A 23,711-nucleotide genomic window follows, 5' to 3' on the forward strand; every position below is an offset into this window, starting at 1 on the left:
TTTTTTTTTTTTTTTTTTTTGAGAAAACAATGTTTTAGCATATCCTCCTCTTTGTAAGTTTACAAATAACAGTCCACATTGTCTACAAAGAATTTTGAAAGGTCCTTTTCCCAACAGTTTTACCCTATTGGCCCCATAGAAGCTAATGAGTTGAGAGGCCCCAAGGGGCCTAGACCCCCTTGGTCATCATCAACTTCTCTGCCTCTGGAGGGCCTACTTGGGCCTGACCTTGCACGTTCTCTGCACAGATGCCCCAGGGGACATCTACACCGAAAGGCCCTTGATGGCCACCATGGGGCTGCTATCCAGGAGCAAGGCCTAGAGCCCCAAAGTCCCTAGAACCTTTGGTTGGATGTTTTAAAGATGTTGCAGTTTTTAATGTCACTTTAAATTCCTAATATAGAACATGTCTCTGGGGCCACTGTTCAGACAATTCCCTCTGAGGGACAACATTCATCAGAAGATGAAAGAACATACACAGGCCCCGCTCTGGCCTCATGAAGCTGCTGCAGGCCAGGCAGACCCCCACACACCCACGAGGCTGTTTCCACAGCAGTGAATTCCCCAAGCACAGGCACCGTTCTTAGGCACAGAGGAAGAGCCCCTGACGGCGGTGGAGCAGTGGTGATCTGCCCTCTAATGCAAAAAGCTGCCCCTGCCTGAGCCTGGACCACTTGGCACAGCTAACTGACCCCAGGGCCTACTCAACAACTGCTGTCTCTGGATTCTCACCCCACGGTGATACCCAGGCACATGCTTTGGATCTTACCTCTCAACTGCTTACCCAGAATATTGTGCTTCTGTGGCTAAAAGGGGCAGCTGTTTGCTGCATCTGAGAGCCCAGTAGTGACAGGCAGAGAAACAAGGCTTGGAGTTTTGGTGGTGCAGTGTTGCAGGGACGATGATCTATTGAAGATTTCTTTTTGAAAAAAAAAAAAAAAAAACCAAAGTTCTCATAGCCTAAAGGATGTTGGGTGAATTTTACTAATTTCAGTTGAAGCAGGAAACTATATAAATCCCATTCACACTATTACTTCCCCTATCAAATCTCAAACCATAAAGCATTAATGTGGAAGAGAAATGGGGGGAAAAAAAAACCAAAAACCTGTTAGCTGAATCTGATAATGGGGCTTGGAATGTAGACGGTGAATGAATTTTTGTTGCATTTGTCCCCAAATCTCACTGTGATCAGGAAGTAAACTGCCTTCAGGTCAGGCCCTGCAGATAGAGGAGCTCTGGTGCCTGAAGCCAATCGCAGGGAGAGGGCTGACTGTCCTGCACATCATTCACCCCTTCAGAAGCACCTCCTGTGTGCCAGGCTTTGTGCTAAATGCCAGAAACATGGCTGACAAGACAGTCAGAGCCACATCCTCACAGTGCTGAGTCCAGTCAGGAGAGCAGCTTTGCCCAGGTCAGCCTTCTCTTGGGCCAGTGCCTGCTCTGGAAGCCCAAACTATGCTTCAAGCTCTGTGGCCCTGACAAAGTCTGAGGAAGGGCACACACAGGCCCCTGTCTCTCAGAAACCACTTCTGCTACCCAAACACTATGGCTTCTCTCTGCATGGATGCAACATTTATTCAATAGATATTTTCTGTGTGCCAGGACCTAGGAGGCAGATATATGATGATGATGATAATGATGACGATGAAGGCATGATCCCTACCCCTGGCAGTTCCACAGCGGCCTGGTCTTCCCTGTGAGAATTATACAAAGGCCATCCTTCTATTAGCCTGCCCTAACATGAATTTTTGGTCAAATCAGTCTTGTACCCCTCCAAGACGTCCGGCAGGAAAGCTCCCTCGGCTAACATAACATGATTGCACCAGATCTAATTCACTCAGAAATTTGGTGGTTCTCAACCTCAGCAGTACATCAGAATCCCCTGGGGTGCTCTCAGAAATCCTCATGCCCAGACTGCACCCCAGACCCAATCTATCAGAGCCTCTGTTTTGTTGTTTTTTTCTTTGATAATTCTCCAGGTGATTCCAATGTGCAGCCAAGGTTGGGAGCCGCTGTTAGCCCTTCCACACGCCTCCTCATTGAACACAGGTGCTGAAGGGGCTGCTGTTCCCTAGCACCAGTGGGTGAATGTGAAAGTTCCTCCTGTAGGGATTTCTGCCATCAGACAGGTCCAGTGTTCCCTACGGATTACAAATGGCTTCTTATGAATCTGCCTTTTGCTTCCTTTGTAACTTGTGGGCCAAAGCTCTGCAAATAGACGAACTCTTTTCAACAGTTCCAGTAATCTGAAACCTTCTCACAAACCTCTACTAGACCCAAAACAGCTTGAGAGCAGGCTTCCCCACGCTTTCTCTTCATCGTGCCATAGTTGAGGGTTGTGTTTGCTATGAAAGTGCTCACTAGGCACTTGCAGAATGAATGGCACCCGCTGAGACCTGGCCCTTTTCTTCCTCCCCAGACCCTCGAGTACATACGTTGTAGTTGTTCAGCCTCCCATCCTGCAGCCATCTTGTTTGACTAACAAATAATGAGGAAAAGTACCATTAAAGCCACTCCTTTCATGGTGATTCTGGGTTTAGGGACAGCTGGTCAGGATGAGTAAATGCACACTTTCTTCAGTTTCCTGGAGCTGGGCTCTGAAATCTCACCCAGGAAACCCAGTCTTCAGCAAACCAGGGTGAGAAGCGGACGGAAGAACACTCCAAATCCTTCCTCCTCTTCACTTCTTTTTCCAGCAATGGCACTGGAGGAAACCATACCTCTTGGAATTTTGTTCTTATAAATTATTTAAATGAGGCATCACATAAGCGAAGGTGCAGATGCTTGAGTCCGATCTTATGTGATGAACACTGCTTTGACCATGGTAGAAATAAACGGTCCTATAGACAAAGAAGCAGGTGGTACAATGGCTGGGTTTTAAGTGCAGTTGGCTGCATACCTCCAAAGTGTGGTGGCAAGCTGAACTGAAATGCTACAGTCAGAGCTGACATTTACTACTCCATTTACATTACTGCATGCCCAACCATGCCCACTCCTGGACGAGGTGCTCTCATGGCCTTCAAGGAGCTATGCAGGTCTGGGCCTCCAGTTTTCCATAAAAGAGACCCAGGCTTCTCTGCAGGGATGCAGTTAGCTATTGCACTCTCTCAGCTTTTCACTCATTCCTCCAAGCTCCCCACCTGCCACTCCCTTCCATGGCACATCACATAAACAGGCCCATCCACATGGCATGATCTACTTCAGTCCAAACACCTGCCAGGGTGGCTGTGGACCCTGAAGCACCTGGAGGTAGGGTATGGACTGTGGACGAAGCCAGGCCAAGCCAGGTGGGCAGCTGAGCATCTGGGCACCAACTGTACCCTCAGCTCAAGCTCCCCTACTCTAAGCATCAAGGGGTCCAGTCACGCTTGATCATCTCCTCTCCTGCCTCTCGTTGCCTTTTCACTTTTGCAGAGGATTCCTCTCCCTACAATGACATATTCTTTTTTTTTTTTTTTCGAGACGGAGTCTTGCTCTGTCACCCAGGCTGGAGTGTAATGGCGGGATCTCGGCTCACTGCAAAGTCCGCCTCGATTCAAGTGATTCTTCTGTCTCAGCCTCCTGAGTAGCTGGGATTACAGGCAACCACCACCACGCCCGGCTACTCTTTGTATTTTTTAGTAGAGATGGGGTTTCAACATGTTGGCCAGGCTGGTCTCAAACTCCTGACCTCGTGATCCGCCCACCTCGGCCTCCCAAAGTGCTGGGATTACAGGCATAAGCCACCGCACCCGGCCTGCAATGACATATTCTATCCACTGCTCAAATCCATGTCAGTCAACACTTCCTTCATGAAGTCATCCCCTCACTTCCCAAGCAAGGGAAACCTTTCTCTTATGAATTCTCCAAAGATGCACTTGTGCTTCTTTTATTTACACATTGCTAACTACTTTAGGGTTAGAATCCTGGTTCTGCCACACGCATCCCATGTGAAGCCTGGACAGGTTTCTTGACCACTTCAAGCCTCAGTTTCCTCATTTGTAGAAAGGGAAGCCTAGTATCTCCCTCCTGGAGTTGTGGTAAGGATTGCAGGAGTTAATGTATGAAATGCACTTGGAGAGTAACGGATACAAAATGTCAACACGAAAGACATCTTACTTGGATTATTAAAACATAGGCTCTTCCATAAACTCCACTGATCAAATCTTTACTAAGTGCATTCAGCAGCATCAGTGGGAGATGGGGACATAAGGACCAAGACATGATGCTGCCCTGGATGGTCTGGTCAGGCTGAGCAGCGATAGCGTGGTCAGCGCCAATCCACTCCACAGCGGGGAGAAGGAGAGAGGTGGCCGGGGGTAGTCACAGAGGGGACTCCTGACCTGGGTCAGGGGACCAAGAGTTGTCCAGGAGGACAGGAGGAAGGATGAGCACGCTAGACAGAGAAGTGACACACAGAGGCATGGCCAAACCTGGCATGTCCAGAGAACTACAAACAGCCTAGTGTGGCTTGGGAAGGTGGCAGGGAAAGTGGGGTAGGAAGGCAGGAGTGTGCTCCTCAAAGATGCCTGATGATGGTTTAGTCAGTGATGAGGAACCACCACTCAGCCCTTCAGAATGAGGACTAGGGACTGGATAAGATAGCAGTCAACGGTGTGCTGCTAAGGGTTTAACCACCAGTTTGCTGAAAAAGCAAAGATAGCCAAACATAAGTTTATTATACATTTTACTGATATAAAGCAAAGGTCAGGAAATAATGGCCCAGGCCATAATTTAGCATATGGCCACAGAGCACATTACTATAGCTTACTATCATGTATGCTCTTGACATTACTAACATGATAGTGAACTATAGTAATGTGCATGGGAAGGGATGGGCTGTTCTTACTACTTCTTAAATATAACATTTGCTTAATTGCATGTTTATGTAATTTAGTTTTTAATAATGGCTGGTTTAACAACTAAATCACAAAATTCCAGAAAATTAAACAATCAATTTTCTCAAGTCAGTATGAACTGGCCACCTGTTTCTGTAAATACAATTTCATTAGAACATAGCTTTGCCCGTCATTTATATATCATCTATGGCTGCTTTCCCACTACAATGGCAGAGTTGAGCTAACTAGTTTGACAGAGACTATATGGCCTAATGTTTACTATCTGGCCCTTTAAGAAAAAAATTTCCCAATCCCTAATATAAAGAATGTATAGCACACAATTTCAAAACAATATTCAAATAGAAGGCACTCTTGGTTGTAGAGTTTATATAGCCAATGGATTCCCACAAAATGCTTTTGCTGGTTTTTTTGACCTCTTGTATCAGCAGCCAATTTATGGTTACAGCTGATGAATGAATGGAGTCTTGGTATAAATGTTAGTTGATATTTTCATTTACATCAAAAAGTAAGATGGAAGGCAAATAACAAAGACGTACATATGAATTTCACTCATTTGTCAGTGATGTGAGGAACTTCTTTGTTGAATCAAATAATAGTTTGAAAATACTGGGGGAATCATTCTTGATATTTTTGTGTTATTCACAGTGAAACTACTATAGACCTGATATACATTTATCTGGTATTATTAACATTTTCTTCATCATTTTTTTAAGTCTAGAAAATCAATCAAAAAATAAGTCCTGATTTGTAGAGTTTGCCAATTTTCTTGATCTAAAAATACTCCCTTCATGGCTGTTTAAAACTGCCAGAATGATGTCACTGAACGTGGAGCTAGGAAGATGTGAGCAGGGCACAGCTTTATCTGGCATTTCCGTAATACAGATAAAACAGACGTACAGAATGTCAAGTACACACATGATAATAAAATATAGTTATGTGCTTGGGAAGGGATGGATTGTAAGTACTTATTACTTCTTACAAATAAAATTTGCTTAAATGCATGCTTATATAATTTAAGTTTTAATAATGGCTGGTTTAACACTAAATCACAAAATTCCAGAAAATTAAACCATCAGTTTTCACAAGTCGGTATGAACTGGATCCAGCACATATTACAAGGAGGCAGAGGGAGCAGTCATGAGGCTCTGTAGGATGAGAGGTCATAATGGCTTGAAGGAAGTGGTGGTGGGGTGGGGAAGTGGGCATGGAGTCAAGAGTTGTTACGAAGACATTATCTTTGGAACTAAGTGGCTTCTAGGATGCAGGGGGCTCAGGAAAGCAAGGATGCTAAAGGTGGTTCCCAGGTTAGGATGGGGGTGACTGGGTAAATGGGGGTCCCATTAGCCAAGTCAGGGATTCTATTCTAGCAAGAGCAGATGCAAGGAGTGACTTCAGTCTCATCCATCCTGTGTCTTCCACTGGGCCAAGCGCCAGCAGGCACTGCATGCTCACTGAATGGATGATTTAGGTTGAGCAAAATGCCAGAAACTGATTCCTTCATGTGAGGTGAAGAATTCCTTCTGAGAAGTCAGCCACCAACTGTTGCTTTGGAAAAAGAAAATTTTCCATAGAGTGCTAACACCCACAAGTGACCTAAAAATTGGTAAATAAGTAAAACTTTAACGGAAGTCAGGCCTAAGGTACTGTAAGTCTCTTGGGCTTAATTAGTACAAGCCTCCGGAGTGAGCAGCCTCTTGTAATAGTCTGAATGAAACAAGTCATGTAGAAGTACAACCTTTGGAATTTTAGTTAAACTTACGGGGAGAAATCCTCCTCCCAAAGGCCAACATAATACTCCTCTTTAAATCCTAGTGGGCTTCAATGCATTCGTGATAAATAGATAACATTAATTTTTAAGAAATACCTCAGCTATGTCTGTTCATCATTCATTACCAAACCTATCTTACTTTTCTTTTCTTTTCTTTTCTTTTTTTTTTCTTTTTTTTTTTGAGATGGAGTCTCGCTGCGTCACCCAGGCTGGAGTGTAGCGGCGTGATCTTGGCTCACTGCAACCTCTGCCTCCCAGGTTCAAGCAATTCTCCTGTCTCAGCCTCCTGAGTGGCTGGGATTACCGGTGCCCGCCACCATGCCCAGCTAATTTTTGTATTTTTTGTAGAGATGGGGTTTCACCATGTTGGTCAGGCTGTTCTCGAATTTCTGACCTCATGATCTGCCCGCCTCAGCCTCCCAAAGTGGTGGGATTACAGGTGTGAGCCATGGCGCCTGGCAGTCTATCTTACTTTTCTTAAGTCAAATTATTTTTTCTCTATGTTTAGGCCTCCAGGACTGAGGCTTAGCTAAGGGTGAGGTGAGGTGGGGTGCGGGGAGGTGTGGTGCGGGGAGGTGGGGGGGGGTCCCTGCTGAAGCTGGTTATTACTGGTGAGCAGGCATTACTGGTCTCACATAGAGACACTTTATTTCCAGCTCAGACCTATAGCTTCTTCCCTTCTGATTTTCCCATCCTCCACCTCCCACTTATGCCCACCATAGGGATACCTTATAAACAAACATCAATTGCCTTATAAATATCCTTGACGTAGCAGAGAGGACAGAATGAGAGAACAGACGGGTCAAAGAAACCCCATCCATGCAGGGCAGACACCCACCGGCCTGCTGTTCTGCAGGCCATGAGGGTAAGCTTCTCTGCCAGGGCAAAGGGCACCTGTGTCTACCTGAAACTAGGCAGTCTCCTCTCACATCATGCTCAGTGTAGGTGTACATGCCCAGAATGTTCTCAGCTTACCCTTTCCCTCACAAGCCAAGAGAGCCCCCTCTCAGCTTCAGATGCTCTGGAACTTCACGGAGCCTGGCATGGTCACCTTCAACAGCCACCATCACCACCAGGCATGAAGTTGTCTCTCTCTCCTCTAAGCCACGACTTCCCAAGCACACAATTCTACAGCTGGATTCTCAGTACCCCCGCCCCTGGCCCCTCCTCCCTGCTGCAAGCCCCTGCTTCTCTTGTGCCCTCAGAGCCTCCCACAGTCCCTGACGTGTGACAGGTATTCCATTCATGTCTGCTCAGGGTTTGGCTGTTCCAAACGTGGTTTCTCAGGAAAAAAAAATCTAGTTTCGCAATATCGGAGGCCTTTCTTTAAATAGATTCTTGTAAATATGTACTAAAGCTAAGTGGAAAAATTGGGATAATTTTGTTTATCTTGTGGCTTTACCAAATACGTCAATAAATATTTCGGGGCACACAAAGAAGGTACACGTGTACAAAGTCTGTATCATAGTAATATTCCAATTACATAAAATACATTTCTAACTGTGACTAGCTGCTTTTAGAGATAACTGCAGTCATGTTTTCAGTTGCGGTAGCCTTTTTCTCCAATTTTTTAAAAAAGAAGTCACACTTGGATGTGTGCCTTGGAAGAGTACAGAAACTATTCTTTGTAACACCATGTGAGACATATATTGGCTACATATAGATCAACTCTACATGGAATAAGAATCCGGGATAAGACAGAAGCTGCATCTTTAATTTCCTATCCCATCCAAAGGTTATTGTGTTAAGGAGTAAAAGCTAGTTTTCAAAATAATTTCCTGATGTCTATGGGACATACACAGTAGGAAGGACGAAAAGGCATAATCCACAGTCCCCACCCTAAGGCAAGAACTCACCCAAAGCAGCATAAGATTAATGATTCAGTTGGGTGGTGCAGACAAAAAGTGTCCCTGCTCTCTCTTTACAGGGTAGAGACATGGGCTGGAAGGTTTGGAAGATTTCTTGGAGGGAGGAGAAGCTGAGTTGAGTGCTAAAGGGCAGGGAAGCAACAAAAGGTCCACACCATTTAAAAGCATGTAAAAGAGCCAAATACTGGGAATTTAGGACAAATTGAAATTTTGTTTTTATCACTACTTAGCAATGAACAGAACCTCGTAAGTAAATCCATGGTGCCTCTCTCTCCTCGTTCCTGCCCCCGCCACCCTCTTCTCTCAGTTCTGCTGAGAATGCCATGAGATATTAGACTCCGTTAATGCTAAGGATCATGGTTTGCTAGAAGCTGGAGGAGAAGGCCCCAAATCATGAGAAGGCCCATCAGCCACACCACCCCTAGAAAGGTAAGGGGTGAGAGAAACAGAAATGGCCAAACGTGGGGACAGTTAAGGCATGGGGGCAGTGAAGGCCAAGGACACACCCAAGAGAAGGCTGGCCTGGGGGTGGGAACGAGAATGGGCCACCAAGGGTCACAGGCAGCAGAAAAACATCGAGAGGATGGTCCAAGCAGGTGTAAGGACTGAATGGGAAAAGCTGTGGACTGTCTGGAGGCCTACAGAAGGTGACTGCAGGTAGAGTGTGGATAAAAGAGAGAAGGCAAAAGAGGGAGGGAGAAAAGAAAGATGGCATGAGGCGGCCTCCTTCCTGGAGTACTGGGCACAAGCAACTACAGAGTCCTTGAGTCCTTGGGTCCTTGTGGGTTCAGGGGGCTGTGAGCACAGTCCTGCCAGGCAAGACAGAAATCAACCAAGGGTGCTTAGTGGAGCAGCCTGTCAGTCACACTCAGACTGCACACATCTCAGACAAGGCCCATGTTCCAGGACCTGCTGGGCTTAGAGAGAAGGTCCTAGAGCCTGGTGAGAACTGTGGGGCAGTCTCTCTGTGACACGCTGGTGAAGCCAGGCTGTGCCAGGAAAAAACATCTTACTAGCTGTCAACTGGTGGCCTTGCTCTGTTCCCACAAAAGGGCAGGAGGTCATTCTAATTAGGGGAGGATTACCATCTCCTTTAACCCACCATCTCAACCCACGGCTAAAGGGTTTCTAAGCATGTGTGGTCTCTTTGAGAATAAGTCTTCCCCACTTTGCTGCCAGACAACTCAGGGATGATGACAGTGTCTAACTGTCCACTGGCCCTCACTGGCTCCCATGCATCCCACTTCTGCTCAGTTTTCTGAGGGCTGTGGTATCCCCTTGCCTGAGTACACTCTGTAAGGACATGGTACTCCCCACTGTCCACCAAAGAGCTCTAAAGAGCTCACCAAAGAAAGTGAGACCTAACTTTCTGCAGCAGTTTGAGAATGACTGAAAGGGGCCCTGCATCTCCCCGCAAAGACACTCTCTATAGGTTTGCTTAAGCACCCATCAGAATGTCCTCAGTGAGGGTAAAAGCCTCCTAGGGGCCTGGGAAACTGGTTACAGCATGGTTTCCTGGAGGCTCATTGAGTCTGGAGCTGACTCATTGCTAGAAACAAGAGGATGTCTGTAGCTCATTAGCATCCCATCACCTGCACAAGGGCAAGTGAGGTGAATCTGTGATAGGATTTGGCATGGGAGGGAAAGTTCAGACCAGGTCTGTCCAATAAAAATATTGTGTGAGCCACACATGCAAACCACATATGTAATTTAAAACTTGTAGTAGCCACATTAAAATGTAAAAAGAATAAGAGCTGATGGCTGGGTGCGGTGGCTTATATCTGTAATCCCAGCACTTTAGGTGGATCACTTGAGGTCAGTTGTTCAAGACCAGCCTGGCCAACATGGTGAAACCCCGTCTCCACAAAAAATACAAAAATTAGCCGGGCACTGTGGTGCACACCTATAATCCCAGTTACTTGGGAGGCTGAGGCAGGAGAATCGCTTGAACCCGGGAGGCAGAGGTTGCAGTGAGCCGAGATCGTGCCACTGCACTCCAGCCTGGGCAACAGAGCGAGACTCTGTCTCAAACAAAACAAAACAAAACAAAACAAAACAAAACAAAACACAAAAGCTGATATAATGTCAGGGCCCTAACTGCCTCCTCTTTTCCCTATGCAAGTATGACTCTTGGACCATGGTTGCAGATCCTTGAAATTCTGAAGTTTGAGCCATGAATTTGCATTTGGATTTTGTCCTTGTGAAAAGGAAAAAGCCTCAGGGACCTAGGTTCTCGTGTCCGCACCAGTATGGAGGGATTGAGATAGGTTTGAGACAGGACACAGAGGCTGGCACAAAGGCAAAAGGTGCCCAAAGAAGTGTATGAAGGGGAGAAGGCGTACTTCTGGGAGGTCAGGGCAGACTGTTGCTGGCCTAAGAAAATGGAACATCCAAGAAAGAAAATTATCTTCAAGAAATGAAGTCAGCAACCTTTTTCTGTGCAGGACCAGAGGGTAAATATTTAGGTTCTGCAGGCCACATGACCTCAGTTCTGTAGCCATAGTATGAAAGCAGCCAGCGGCACAACACACAAGAGAGTGTGGCCGTGTTTCAATAAAACTTTACTTACAGAGCAGGCCACATTTGGCCTGCAGGCTCTAGTTTGTTGGCCCCTGTTTTAGACAATACCTAAAAATCCCAGACAGCCTCCTTAGGTCCTGGGTTTTGAGCTTCTCCAGTGCTTGGTTCACATTTCCTCTGTGCTGCATTTTATTTATTCTGTTTACCTGTCTGTGGCCTCCCTGACATTGGGGGCAGATGCATTGTATCCCTGGTGCCAGCACAGAACAGGTGTTTAACACATATTTGGGGAGAAAGTATGTGTGCAGAGGAGAGGAAGACAACAGACAAACCTCACTGAGCATTTCCAGCCTCTTGGCAAAAAGCTACAGGGCTCATGTAGGAAAAGGGATCTTTGCTGACAGCAAACCCTACGAGGAGACAGCAGCCTGGCTTACCGCGTCACACCTTGTTAAAATGCAAACCCATGGGCCAATTTTGACATCAGGGCTAAACCCCAGAAAACTGCGCCACTGGAACTGCCAGCAGACAGGAGCCCTCCCCAGCACAGATCCCATTGCCATTCACTGCAGCTTCCTTTGGTAAGGAGGAAAAACACTGTAGCTAGCCAGAGGTATAAAAATGCTTTGTTATTAGAAAATCTAAATGTCTCTCTAGGCCTGTGCAGTACCATTAGGTGACGTCAATGGCTCAGGGTATCTGAGCTCTGCGTTTCCACTCTTCTAGGAGCAGCAGCTAATTCATGGTAGTAAAGGCATTTCTATTTAGAGCCTCAGAAAAAAAACAGGTGGCCCCCCACCCCTGCATCCTAAAGTCCTGTGCTAAGGACTTGCCTGCTCTCCCTGTGAGGCAGGAGGGCTTTACAGCTGGCAGGAGGCCAGGACTGAGACATTCAGTTTCATTAACGCTAGCCACCAGCTTGAGGACCTGCTACATGCCAGGCAGTGTGGGCACACAAGGACAGCACAGAGCAGTGGCCCTGCTAGAGGGGAGAGGGCAGTTTAGCACACAAATAGTTGTGAAGATGATGCTGGTGGTTGGGGGGTGACACAAAGAAAAGAGGGTACCTCAGGGGCCTTCAGGAAGAAGGTGGTACTTAATGTTTCTTGCACTGGGCCATGAAGGACTGGTAGGACTTGAGCACATGGAGTTGCAGAGAGACTGGTGACAGGCAGAGTGGGGGTCCCCGTCATTAAGTGAGAAAGAGGGTAAGGAAGAGGAGCAAGGCTAATCTGGTGGGGGAAAGGCATGAATTGTACTTGGTCAATTTCTGGCATGAGAATGAATGAGCCCCAGGGGACCTGTGTCCTCTACTGTGGATCCACAGCCAAGAAATGTTGGTCTGCACTGCTTGTGTTCAGCAGTTCGTCTTGAAAGAGACACCAGGTGTCCTGTCCCTCTCTTTCTGCCTGTGTCAGCTCTTAAGAAGAACTCATTCTTTCTCCTGGTATGTAGCAATAAGGCTGTTGGAACACTTTTTTTTTCTATGAAAGGCCATTCTTTCCTTTACCAGAGGTCTCCAAGGACTTGGCTCTTGTATGACTTCATGGTATTATGTGAAAACGTCCTGATTTCAGATGAAATTCTCAGTACTGGAGGAAGGATTTTTATCTTGAACTATATCTTATAAAGGAGCACATGGACATGGATCCCTTTGATAGCCTGAGACAACTGACTGAAGACCCTCACAGGCTCACTACGCTCACCCCACTGTCTACTCACGTCCTGTTGGTTCCAGTTGATCTCCAGGCCTGGCTGGGCTTCACCTTCTCATCCAGCACTTCACGCATCTCTGCCATCCTCTACTAAAATGGATTATGCCACAGAAGCCCTTGAAATCCCTTAGAGATACTGTCCCTCTTTAAAATCTTCATAAAAATCAAAGACCCATGTTGTAAGTTTTCAAAAATAGATCACTGATAATTATGCTTGTTGTATAATTGTTAATCTATAAATTATAATGCATGAAGTGAAAATACACATAATCCAGTAGTAAAAGTACTAATCAAATAGAAAAAATACCTATACCAATGTTGCCCTCCATTACAAAATTACCCAGGCGCAGTGGCTCACGCCTGTAATTCCAGCATGTTGGGAGGCCGAGGCGGGTGGATCACGAGGTCAGGAGATTGAGTCCATCCTGGCTAACGTGGTGAAACCCCATCTCTACTAAAAATACAAAAAAATTAGCCGGGCGAGGTGGCGGGCGCCTGTAGTCCCAGCTACTTGGGAGGCTGAGGCAGGAGAATGATGTGAACCCAGGAGGTGGAGCCTACAGTGAGCCGAGATTGTGCCACTGCACTGCAGCCTGGGTGACAGAGCGAGACTCCATCTCAAAAAAAAAAAAAAAAAGTTATTAAACACCGTGGCTCCTTAAAATTCTGTTACTGCAGATGATAACATTCAGATGTATTGCTCTGTATGATGTAAGGGTAAGAAAAAAATCGCAGTACTAATTTGGAATGATTCTTGTTTTGGATATGAATTTGTAGGGGTGAAATGCTCAAATTGATATAACTTTCCAACTGATTAAGAAATTAAGATAAAAAATAGGACTTTTTTTTATTTGGAGGAAGAATTTTGTGCCTTCATATAGTAGTCTGGAGAGTTCCTCAGCCACAAGCTAAATCATAACCAATGTGCACTACAAATAAAGTCATATAGGCTTGCTGGGAAATAAAAAAATTTGTCAGAGGAACCTAATTTTCCCATAAATCTGCTTAATTGGCAGCTACAATTAGACATGGAGAAAGAGAAGCAGAGAACAGTGGTGAGACAAGCAGAGAACAGAGGTGACGCACAGCCAAACGGACAGAGCAAACAAAGTGAGCTGATACCGTACCTGCTTATTATTGTCAGTGGTACAACACAGTTTCTTGAGGGAGACAAAATGCCTAATTTTCCTAATAACAAACAATCAATTATTAGTGAGTCAGATATGAGATGATTCAACAAATTGGCAAATAAAAACGTCAACAGACTTCTTAAAGCTAAATTCCAGCGTTCATCCTAGGGCAGCTTTAAAATTCAAGCAAGACTCAATCTACAGAAAACACAGTTTTCACACAGAGCCCACACATGCCTCTGGAAACTGGGCCTCCTTTATACATCACAGCGGGCTCAGAAACATTTCCCTAATGGGTATCTCATTTTGTAACTGTCTCCTAAAGTTAGGTTCCTAGATATCTTCAGTTGATAGGATAAAATGCTGCTACAAACAAATTAGTTTTAATTCTGCTGACACTAACAATTGCATAGCTACAAAAGATTCATCTGGACAATGACCACATTCCATGGCTGCTGTTTTTATATTAAATATCCCATATTCTTGCACACTATAATTGTCATAATAATGGCACTTTTCAGGCACGTAAAAATCCTCTCATTTCAAGGTCATGGACTGGGTCCTGAAACTCAGTGGGTGGTCTCACTCTTTATCACTGTCACAAGGAAAACCGGGCAAAAGACTACAGGTGCCTCAGCCCCAGGCAAAAATCAGCTCACAGTCAATATTTCACTGAGAGTAAAGCCATGAAATCCAGAGAGTTACATTAGGCTTTCTGCCCCCAGAAGCCCGTGGGGTACCCCACTTTCTCTCTCTTTTTACCTGGTTCACTTTTCTCTGTAGGCCTCTGAAAAGAGGATAGAAAATACTGGTTACTCTGTAATAAACTTCACTCAACTAGGAAGAGGTAAAATTTCCCTACTTTTAGTAAGAATTGCCTCTGATAGCTCACTGCCTACAATTACAGGGAAAATAACACTGGAAATTGTGTCTGGACAAAATAACTTCTTTTTCTTATCTGTAAAATCAGAGAGATCAAAAAAATGTATTCTGATGGAAATTAACAGGCAATAGCATGTCTCCTCTGCTTTGGTTGCCTAATGATTCTGGTCACACACAAAAAGGAATTCTTAGCTTTGATTTTCTGGGGAGATGGTATAAGGATGAGGATAAAAACAACACGACAGCCATGGGCATCATCTCCACCCCTCGGCTCTCAGCACTGCCTGTGTGTGAGAATGGCCACGCTGAGGCCGGGCTGCTCAGGAGGAGGGCGGAGGGGCAGCCTCTCTCCAGCTCACAACCTCGGTCAGGGGCCTGTCAGTGCCCCCATCATCCAGAGTGAAGCAAAAAGGGAGCTGCAAATTACAAAATGGCATAAAATACCAGGTGGTATTGACAGGAGGTAGCCTGCATTGATGGGAGAGCAATTTTGAAACTAACCAAAATTGGAGAGGAAACAAGCTATTACAAATACCTGGCTACCTGGCTGATTTTATAAAACATCTTGTTTTCTATTCATGCAACAATTTGCAATGAACTCAGGTAGTCCTAAGAGTCACAGGTGGGGCTCCTGTTCCAGTTACCGGCAGGATGACTGTGGCCTCATCTTTTTCTGACATGTCACACAATGTTGTGCTCCTTATACACCCAAACTATGAACCTGGTGTTGACCTTCAGGCTGGCTTCCCAAGGCTCACATGATGTATGGTTATGGGGTCCTGTTTGGTTTTGTAAATCTCACAAAATTTAACTGGAGGAAGGAAGAGGAATTGCATATTTTTCTTATCTCTCCACATAATAGAGAGCCTTCTCTGGTAATCTGAGATTCAGTGGATTGAGATGCCCTCAGCTCCTGGTCAGACACACCTTTCTCTCCATAAACAGTGGGCCTCCGAGGAACAAGCCCAGAACTGGCCTGGAGGAACCAGCATGGGGTGAGGGCCTCAAACAGGAGAAAAGGGTGTCTCCCTATGCACTGAGTACAGAGGCCAGAGAGCACTGGCAGGAGATCATTGTTGTTACGGGGAAAGGGAAGCCCAGAAATCAAGCCCCTTTAGAGCACACTGGGAATGACAGAAGGCATAGGTGATCAGATGGAGGGGGGAGGTTGGGGTGTTGCTTCATGAAGACATGGAAAACCACGTATGGGGGTTGCTGCCAGCTGAGTGGAAGCACCCTCGGTCAATACTACATTCAGCACAACCCTACTGCATTTGGGGATGTAAGGCTCATATTGGCATTGCAAGCCCAATGCCCATAAGGGCCTTCAGTCTTTATCTTCAGCTAAAAGAGTTGAACAGTTTGCTCTCACCCTCCTTGGCCAATCACTGGGGTGATCTTCACATGCTGTTGGATGCTGTCCCCGGATTTCCGTCTGGCATAGTAAACCCCCTGCCACTCCTACATGGACAAAGAGAGCTCTTAAAATCCTTCAGTCAAGGATGACAGCTGCTCCTGCAGAGGGTCTCAGCAGGCCGAGAAGGAACGTTCCCACATGCTTTCATTACATTTCACAATGCCTGCTGTATTGTTGTACTCAATGCAATGCTGATGTGGCCACATGTGTGAAGACAAGACCACAGATCCACATATCCACCAACAGGCTGTCTGTCCCAGCTTCCAGGACACTTGACCTGTGGGTGGAATTCTGCTCTCAGCCCTATGGCTGCTGTGGCACCAGGTCAAAGGATTCTTCAGAGGTCTCTCTCAAAATCTTCACAGCAATCTGTGAACTTGGCATTATCATACTAAATTTACAGATGGGTAAACTGAGGCTCAGAGAGTCTAGGTAACTCGCCCACATTAGGATGCAGAAAATCTGCTTATAAATTCATGTCTATTTAACACTCGCTGAAGCCCATCATCTTCCTAACATCCTATGGGCCCCCTTGCCAAGGCTTCTCAGGGGTTAGTCTGGCTCCTCATAGTTTCCATGAACGAGGCCAAAGGGAGAGCAAAGGTTCCTGTTCTCTGAACCTGGGAGGTTTGGCTAATCAGAAACTGAGATTCCCTGCGGCCATTTCTTGCCCCCTCTATCACATAAGGTGGCTAATTGGTATGTACCTTGGTATGTGTGGCTGTATTCTTTTGGCAACAATTTTTGGGTTAACAATGTCTTGTTTCCTTTTTGGTCTCATTGCCCCAGTTAAAAAACATTTTTGATCATCATCTATAATCCAAATTTATCTTATCCCTCTAAAATGTTCCCTCTATTAAATGGATACACTGCTTCTCTAACTACTTCACATCACAGAAAGGAAGATGAAATAAATTGTATGTGAAGAAGCATTCTGAATGCTTAACAGAAAATGCACAGGCAGCTCCAGCGATGAGAGCCAGTGCTCCACGGGAGGAGAGGGCTTCAGGGAAAATTCCTCTCGGACTTCCATCATTACCTTCATCTACCCAGATGAAGGGGAAGCCACTGGAGGAACAGGTGCAGCTGGGAGGAGGAAGCTACAAATGTATGTTGAACAGCGATCAGAGAACAGAAAAGGAAAACTGGGAAAAAACCTGGTCTACCTATAAATACTGATATTAAATATGTCTAGTCCCCCAAACACTGGATAAACTGAACAAACACAACAGCTCTCTGGTGGAACTCTGCTCAGAGATACCCACAATATTCCAGCAATGGCAGATGGGATATATTCATGCACAGGATGAAATGTTTTTACACAAAATCACCATATTCTGTAACATAATGATAAGCACCAGATTCACTTGAGTTCCAAAGTTAACTCAAAAATGAACTCATTTTGCAAAAATAAAAGATCTTTCACTTGATTATGACATTATTAAAGAAGCTAATCTTAAGGATGAAATTCTAAAACTCACAGAAAAAAAAGTGCATTGGGGAGAGGGTTTGTGGATTGGTTTTGCTGGTGTAACCCACCTTTCCCTTCTTGATGCATGTATTGATGGTGTCGAGAAGGTCTGCCCGGTTCTTATCGCTTTTGGGCAGATCAGCGAGTTCTTTTCCCAGGAGCTCACCTTTGTGGTAGCCCATCATCCTTTCGAAGGCTGGGTTGACATACTGTTAATGGGAGGTGGGTACAGATCAGTGCGGGGACACAAGACAGAGTTCATGAAATGTCTGTGTGCCCCGTAGGAAGACTTGTTGGGACCCAGAGGAATATCAAGCAAGAAGTTCCCAGGGCAAACATCCTCTAATGCAGTTGGCTGGCCAGGTGCTGCGGCCCCGCTCCATCCCCAAACCCTTCCTGGAGGAGTTCCCTCCTTCCTGGCAGCAATGTATTCATTCAACTGCCATCCTGATCCTCTGTAGGAAATCAGAAGAAACTTCAGCAGGAAAAAAACAGGAAGCCCTCATCTAGCAGTACCAGCCTCTTGGGGAACTCATTCACCATCTACTACCCCATGAATAAGGAAAAACGCAAAAAAAAAAAAAAAAAAAAAAAAAAAAGTTTCAGGCTGGGCACAGTGGCTCATGCCTGTAATTCAATTCCAGCCCTTTGGGAAGCTGAGGCAGGAGGATCAGCTGAGCCCAAGAGTTCAAGACCAGCCTGGAAAACACAAAATAAAAAATAAAAAAAATACACCTCTACAAAAATAAAAAAAAAGTAGCCAGTTGTTGTGGCACACACCTGTAGTCCCTACTATTCAGGAGGCTGAGGCAGAAGGATCACTGGAGCCTGGGAGTTTGAGGCTGCAGTGAGCTGTGATTGCACCGTTGCACTCCAGCCCAGGCAACACAGCAAGACCCTGCCTCTTACAGACAAACAAATGAACAAATAAGAACTCCATTCAACAGTGGTGGCCTGTATTATGCACATCTCTGCAACTGGATTTCTCATGTCTCCTTTCCAATTGCCATTACCTATTGATCAATATTTGCTACAGTTTGGGGCCACTACCAGTAGAATCAGAACAATAAATTCAGTTTAATGGCTTGGGCAGGAGGCAGCCCTGTCAGTGCTGGGCTTAGGCAGATGTGAAGCTCCCCTCGGCAGATTCTGGGGCCAGCAGACTCAGAGGTTTCTTTCCATAATTCTGCCTGGGGTCCTGGAATTTAGAGCCATGACCCTAGCTAACTCCCAGGTCCTGTCCCACCCTCTGATTTCTTTCCAAAGATCACAGATGGGGGCTGAATGCAGAAAGACAAGCGGTAAAGAATGTGGGGAAAATGTAAACAGACTGCATCTGGGTCATGAATTTCTTTGGGCTTAAATTGCATCCATCTGCTATTTCGGAGATGTTCGAACCAACTGTAATCACTCTTGCCCTCAACTGCGATGGCAGCAGTCATGAACGGGGTGGCGCAGGGACAGTTAGGAAGCTGTTCCCTGGGAGACACAGCTTCCATTAACGTGATCACCCCTGAGAGTTGAAGGGGTTTGGAAGATGCTCTAGTCATCAGGCCTTTGGTGGGTGACTGAAGAGAAGGGGACCTGATACTGTCTTCATGGATCTCCAGACCACACCTCCCGGCCCCATCACTGACATGTAGTAGTCAGGGCCCTCCCTAGGCAGGGAAGGGCATCACTTACAGTGTGGCCCCTGCTCACAAAGCCAGTCTCACACCTCCCTGGGCCACCCCTGCAGGCTGCTGAGCTATCTGCACATCTCCCTCATCTCCAGGCCTTTCCCCTACATGCTTTCTCTGCTTACAATTCCCTTCCTGGTCTCTTTCCCTCTCCAACTCCAATTTATCCCTCTTTTCTTCCAGGAAGCCTTCCCTGACTCCCCTAACCTAGTCCACTCCCAAGAGCTGCCACTGATGCCTGTGCAGACTTTCAGTGACTTATTACACCGAATTTAAATTTTTGTTTATCTCTCTCTCCCAGTGGACATTCAGCTCCTCAAGGGCAAAGGCTATTTTGAATTGATCTTTGGATACTCAGGACTGTTTAGTAACTATTTGATGAATGAATAGAAAATATTAGAGAATATGTTATTTTCTTTATTTGCTAGCTATATTCGGATACCTTTTCATATGTGTTCCTTCTGCTTTCCCTATTAAGTTGTAAATTTGGGTAGAAGTCATGGCCCTTCTTTCACAACAGGGTTCCTGAAACCTCAGAACGCAGCAGGTACTCCCAGATATGGATTCTAGAGCCAAGGCACCTAAGTTCAAATCCTGGCTCTGCCAATTACTAGCTACAAAACCATGGACAAATTACTTAACTTCCCTAGTTCTCAGTTTCCCCATCTGCAAAATGAGTACAATAGTGATATGTGATTCATAGGATTGCTTTAAGAAATAAATGAGTATATGTAAAATGCTTAGAACTGAGCCTCGTATATGGCAAGTACCATATTAAGCGTTTTAAAGAAAATATATGGAGAGTTTAGACAGATGGGGGCATGGAGGAAGAGAGGAAGGATAGGAGGGAGGGATGGATGGGTGGATAGATAATAGATGGATAGACACAGATAGACAGGTATTGCTTCTAAATTTTAAGTGCTGCTACTTGACCTCTGAAGATTTGTACTCAAAAAAGCATCTAACTATTTGATTGGAGTGCCCTGAAAAGGATGCTGATATCAAGTAAGATCATATATGAACTATCCCATCCAGTGACGACATCCTCAAAATTTACAGCACATAGGTAATTTCACTATACATATAACATCCTCTATCCAGCTCCTTCCTCCTTCCTCTTGTTTTAAGTTCCATACTATAGATTGCTGGTACATTTTTCTAAAGGAGGATGAAAAGGTTCCCTGAGAAAAAAGCTGTAAGGTCTTCTTTCAGAATCCAAGTTTCCCTTAAAGGCAGTGACTCTCCTTCCACCTCTCCTTTACAGGCATCTATTATATTGGCCTCATGCCCCTGTTTCTTTCTGTTCATGGCAAAGGCTGGGAGATGATTAATATCATAATGTGACACCATCACAATAGTACTTCTCCCGGGGATACAGGTTTTCTAACCACCAGTTGATAACTGGAGAATGAAAGACTGTTCCCTATTCTAGAAGTTGTTTGTTAGATTACAGGTGGAGGGGCAGGGAGCCCCTTCTCCTCATTTCTGAAATCAAATCCAGCTGCACACTGCAAAACAGGGAGGTGCCAAGAAAATGTGCTTCATGAATAGACTTGATTGTTCAAGTCTGGGTATAAGTAAGGGAGATGTGGCATTTTTGTGCTTGGTCTGTAACAGAAACATGTCTGACTCTCTCTGAGGTCCAAGAGGCAGATCTGTGGGCAGGTGGGCCACTAATAGCCAGCAACATGAAGAAGCCTTCAGATACATTTCAAGGGGGCAGCCAAAAAACATATTCTAACAATACAGCTAAACAGGAAACCAGGTAGGAAGGCTTTGGAGACATGACTACATATTTTAGTTCTGATATTTATTACTAAGGCTTTCCTTGGATAAGTTCCTTGACCTTGTTGGGACTCAGTTTCCTCATCTGCACTATAGGGCAATGATTTCTCTTTCCTACCCTTACTGAATAGAAACGAGACAACCTAATGAAAGTGCTGATGACAGGGCCTAAGCAGGGTGGGCTACTGATGTTATCGGTCTGGTATGAGAATAGGGTGTGTATGTGTGCACTGGGAGATTAGGGTAGACAAATGTGAGGCTTCTGCTGTGGGCTTCACTGTGTGTTGCCCACTGTCTTTGGTGCTCTACTGATGACAAGTGCTCCTCACACTCCATGCCACTCTGCAAACCAACTGCAGGCAAACAAACACCAATTTGTGGAAAGTCTATATTTCAGAGTATTTTACAAATACAGATGTCTTACTTTCCAACAATTATAATAAGAATACCTCATTTCTTGAAAGGTTTCTCTGCTACACATATTTCCTTAGGAAGATGACATTCATGTAAGAATGCTTTATAATTAGAATACCCACTGCAGGCAAACAAATGAATGTCTTTGAAAATATTCTGTTCCATAGACATTTATAAGCATTTACTGTACCATTCTGACTTACTTCTATGTGAATAGTGTCTTCACAGATGGTCAAAAGAATTTACCCAGTTCTAGCTGGGTGCAGTGACTCACACCTATAATCCCAGCACTTTGGGAGGCCAAGGCAGGTGGATCACTTGAGGTCAGGAGTTTGAGACCAACCTGGCCAACATGGTAAAACCCCATCTCTACTAAAAATATAAAAATTAGCTGAGTGTGGTGGCATATGCCTGTAATCCTGGCTACTTAGAGGAACAAGAATCACTGGAACCTGAGAGGCAGAAATTATACTGAGCCAAGATGACCACTGTACTCCAGCCTGGGTGACAGAATGAGAATCTGTCTCAAAAAAATAAATTTTCTTAAACCCCATTTCCGTCAAAGAAATTGCAGGTTCTGATCTGAAGTACTCATTTTTTGTTCTTTATTGAATATCTAATTCTTAAATCTATCAGTATTCTTTGCACAGCTTGATATTTATTTCTCCTAAGAAAATGTGCTGATATGTGAGGTTGATGGGAAAGTACTTGATAAAAAGTGTGGCTTAAACCTGAAAGGTTCATTTTGAATGTTAATGATAGAGATGGTTTCTTTCCATACCTGAATCACGTGGTCATCGCTTGTTATTTCTATGGCTTCATGACAGTGATCTAATGCTGTAAACACTGAATTACAGGCCCTGAAAGTTATAAAAGATTGAAGTTAGTTCTTCTGTGAAAACCATTCACATTTCATCTGTTAATTTAACAAAGTAAACAGATACCAGGTTCATCAAATCTACGTACTTTTTGTTACTGCCATGGTCTGACTGCTGATGTCTCCCAAAAGTTCATATGTTGGAATCTAACATCCGATGTGATTGTATGAAGATGCAGAGCCTTTGGGAAGTGGCTAAGTCTGTGGGGCTTCGTCCTCATGAATGGGATTAGTGCCTTTATTGAAGAGGCTCCAGTGGGCTCCCTTGCACTTTCTGCCATGTGAGGACATAGAGAGGGTCCTCTCTATGAGGAACGGGCCCTCACCAGACACAGAACCTGCTGGCACCTTGATCTTGGACTTCTCAACCTCCAGAACTGGGAGCAATACATTTCTGTTGCTTATTAATCACTCCGTTTAAGGTACAGTAATGCAACTCATAACGATGTTTCAACAATGGACTCAATATACAATGGTGGTCCTGTGAGATTATAATCCTAATTCCTATTGCCTAGAGGTGTTGCAGCAGACAGAACATCCTCATGTGTCTGTGATGATGTTGGTGTAAACAAGCTCACTGCACTATCAGCTGTATAAACATATAGCAATACAGTAATGATGTACAGTACCTAATGTTTGATAAGAGATGACTAGGATACTGGTTTATGTACTTACTATACTATTCATCATTGTTTTAGATAAAATACTCCTTCTACTACTAAGAAAAGTTAATTGTAAAGCAGCCTCAGGCAGGTCCTTCAGGAGGTATCACAGAAGATGGCATTGTTATCATAGAAGGTGACAGCTCCATGTGTGTTATTGCCCCTGAAGACCTTCCAGTGAGACAAGATGTGGAGGGGGAAGTCAGTGATACTGATGATCCTGACCCTGTGCAGGCACTGGCCAAAGTTGTCTAATTTTTAACAAAAAAGTTTAAAAGGTTAAAAAAAAAAAAAGATTTAAAAATAGAAAAAAGCTGACAGAATAATGTTATAAAGAAACAAATTTTTTGTACAGCTGTGAAATATGTGTTTTAAGCTAAATGGTATTAAGAGTGAAAAGTTTAAAATATAAAGGTTTATAAAGTTAAAAGCAACAGTAAGCTAAGGCAAATTTACTATTGAAGAAAGGAAAATGTTTTAATGAATTTTGTGTAGCCTAAGAGTACAAAGCTGATAAAGTCTACAGTCATATATACATAATGCCCTGGGCCTTCACGTTCCCTCTCCTTTCACTCCCCAGCTCACCCAGAGCAAACTCCCAGTCCTGCAAGCTCCATTCATGCTAAGTGCCTTATACAAATGCACCATTTTAAATCTTTCAATACTGCATTTTTACTGTGCCTTT

At 44.7% G+C, this 23,711-nt stretch overlaps 1 protein-coding gene across 3 annotated transcripts in view; it reads right to left on the reverse strand.

The window, feature by feature from the left end:
• PDE8B (phosphodiesterase 8B) overlaps nt 1-23,711 on the reverse strand; it is a 210,938-nt gene that overhangs the window by 60,717 nt on the left and 126,510 nt on the right. For 2 of the 3 annotated variants that reach the window (XM_017895530.1, XM_017895529.1), the window contains exons 7-10: nt 22,269-22,347; nt 17,678-17,818; nt 16,094-16,182; nt 13,837-13,897 (exon numbers count right to left, since the gene is read on the reverse strand). In XM_017895530.1, the coding sequence (XP_017751019.1) occupies nt 13,837-13,897; nt 16,094-16,182; nt 17,678-17,818; nt 22,269-22,347 (370 nt within the window). The remainder of the gene's footprint in view (nt 1-13,836; nt 13,898-16,093; nt 16,183-17,677; nt 17,819-22,268; nt 22,348-23,711) is intronic. The other variant, XM_017895532.1, reaches the window with a different exon arrangement.

This window comes from Rhinopithecus bieti, unplaced genomic scaffold (assembly GCF_001698545.2).
Source record: "Rhinopithecus bieti isolate Rb0 unplaced genomic scaffold, ASM169854v2 scaffold_26302, whole genome shotgun sequence".
Taxonomy (NCBI): Eukaryota; Metazoa; Chordata; class Mammalia; order Primates; family Cercopithecidae; genus Rhinopithecus; species Rhinopithecus bieti.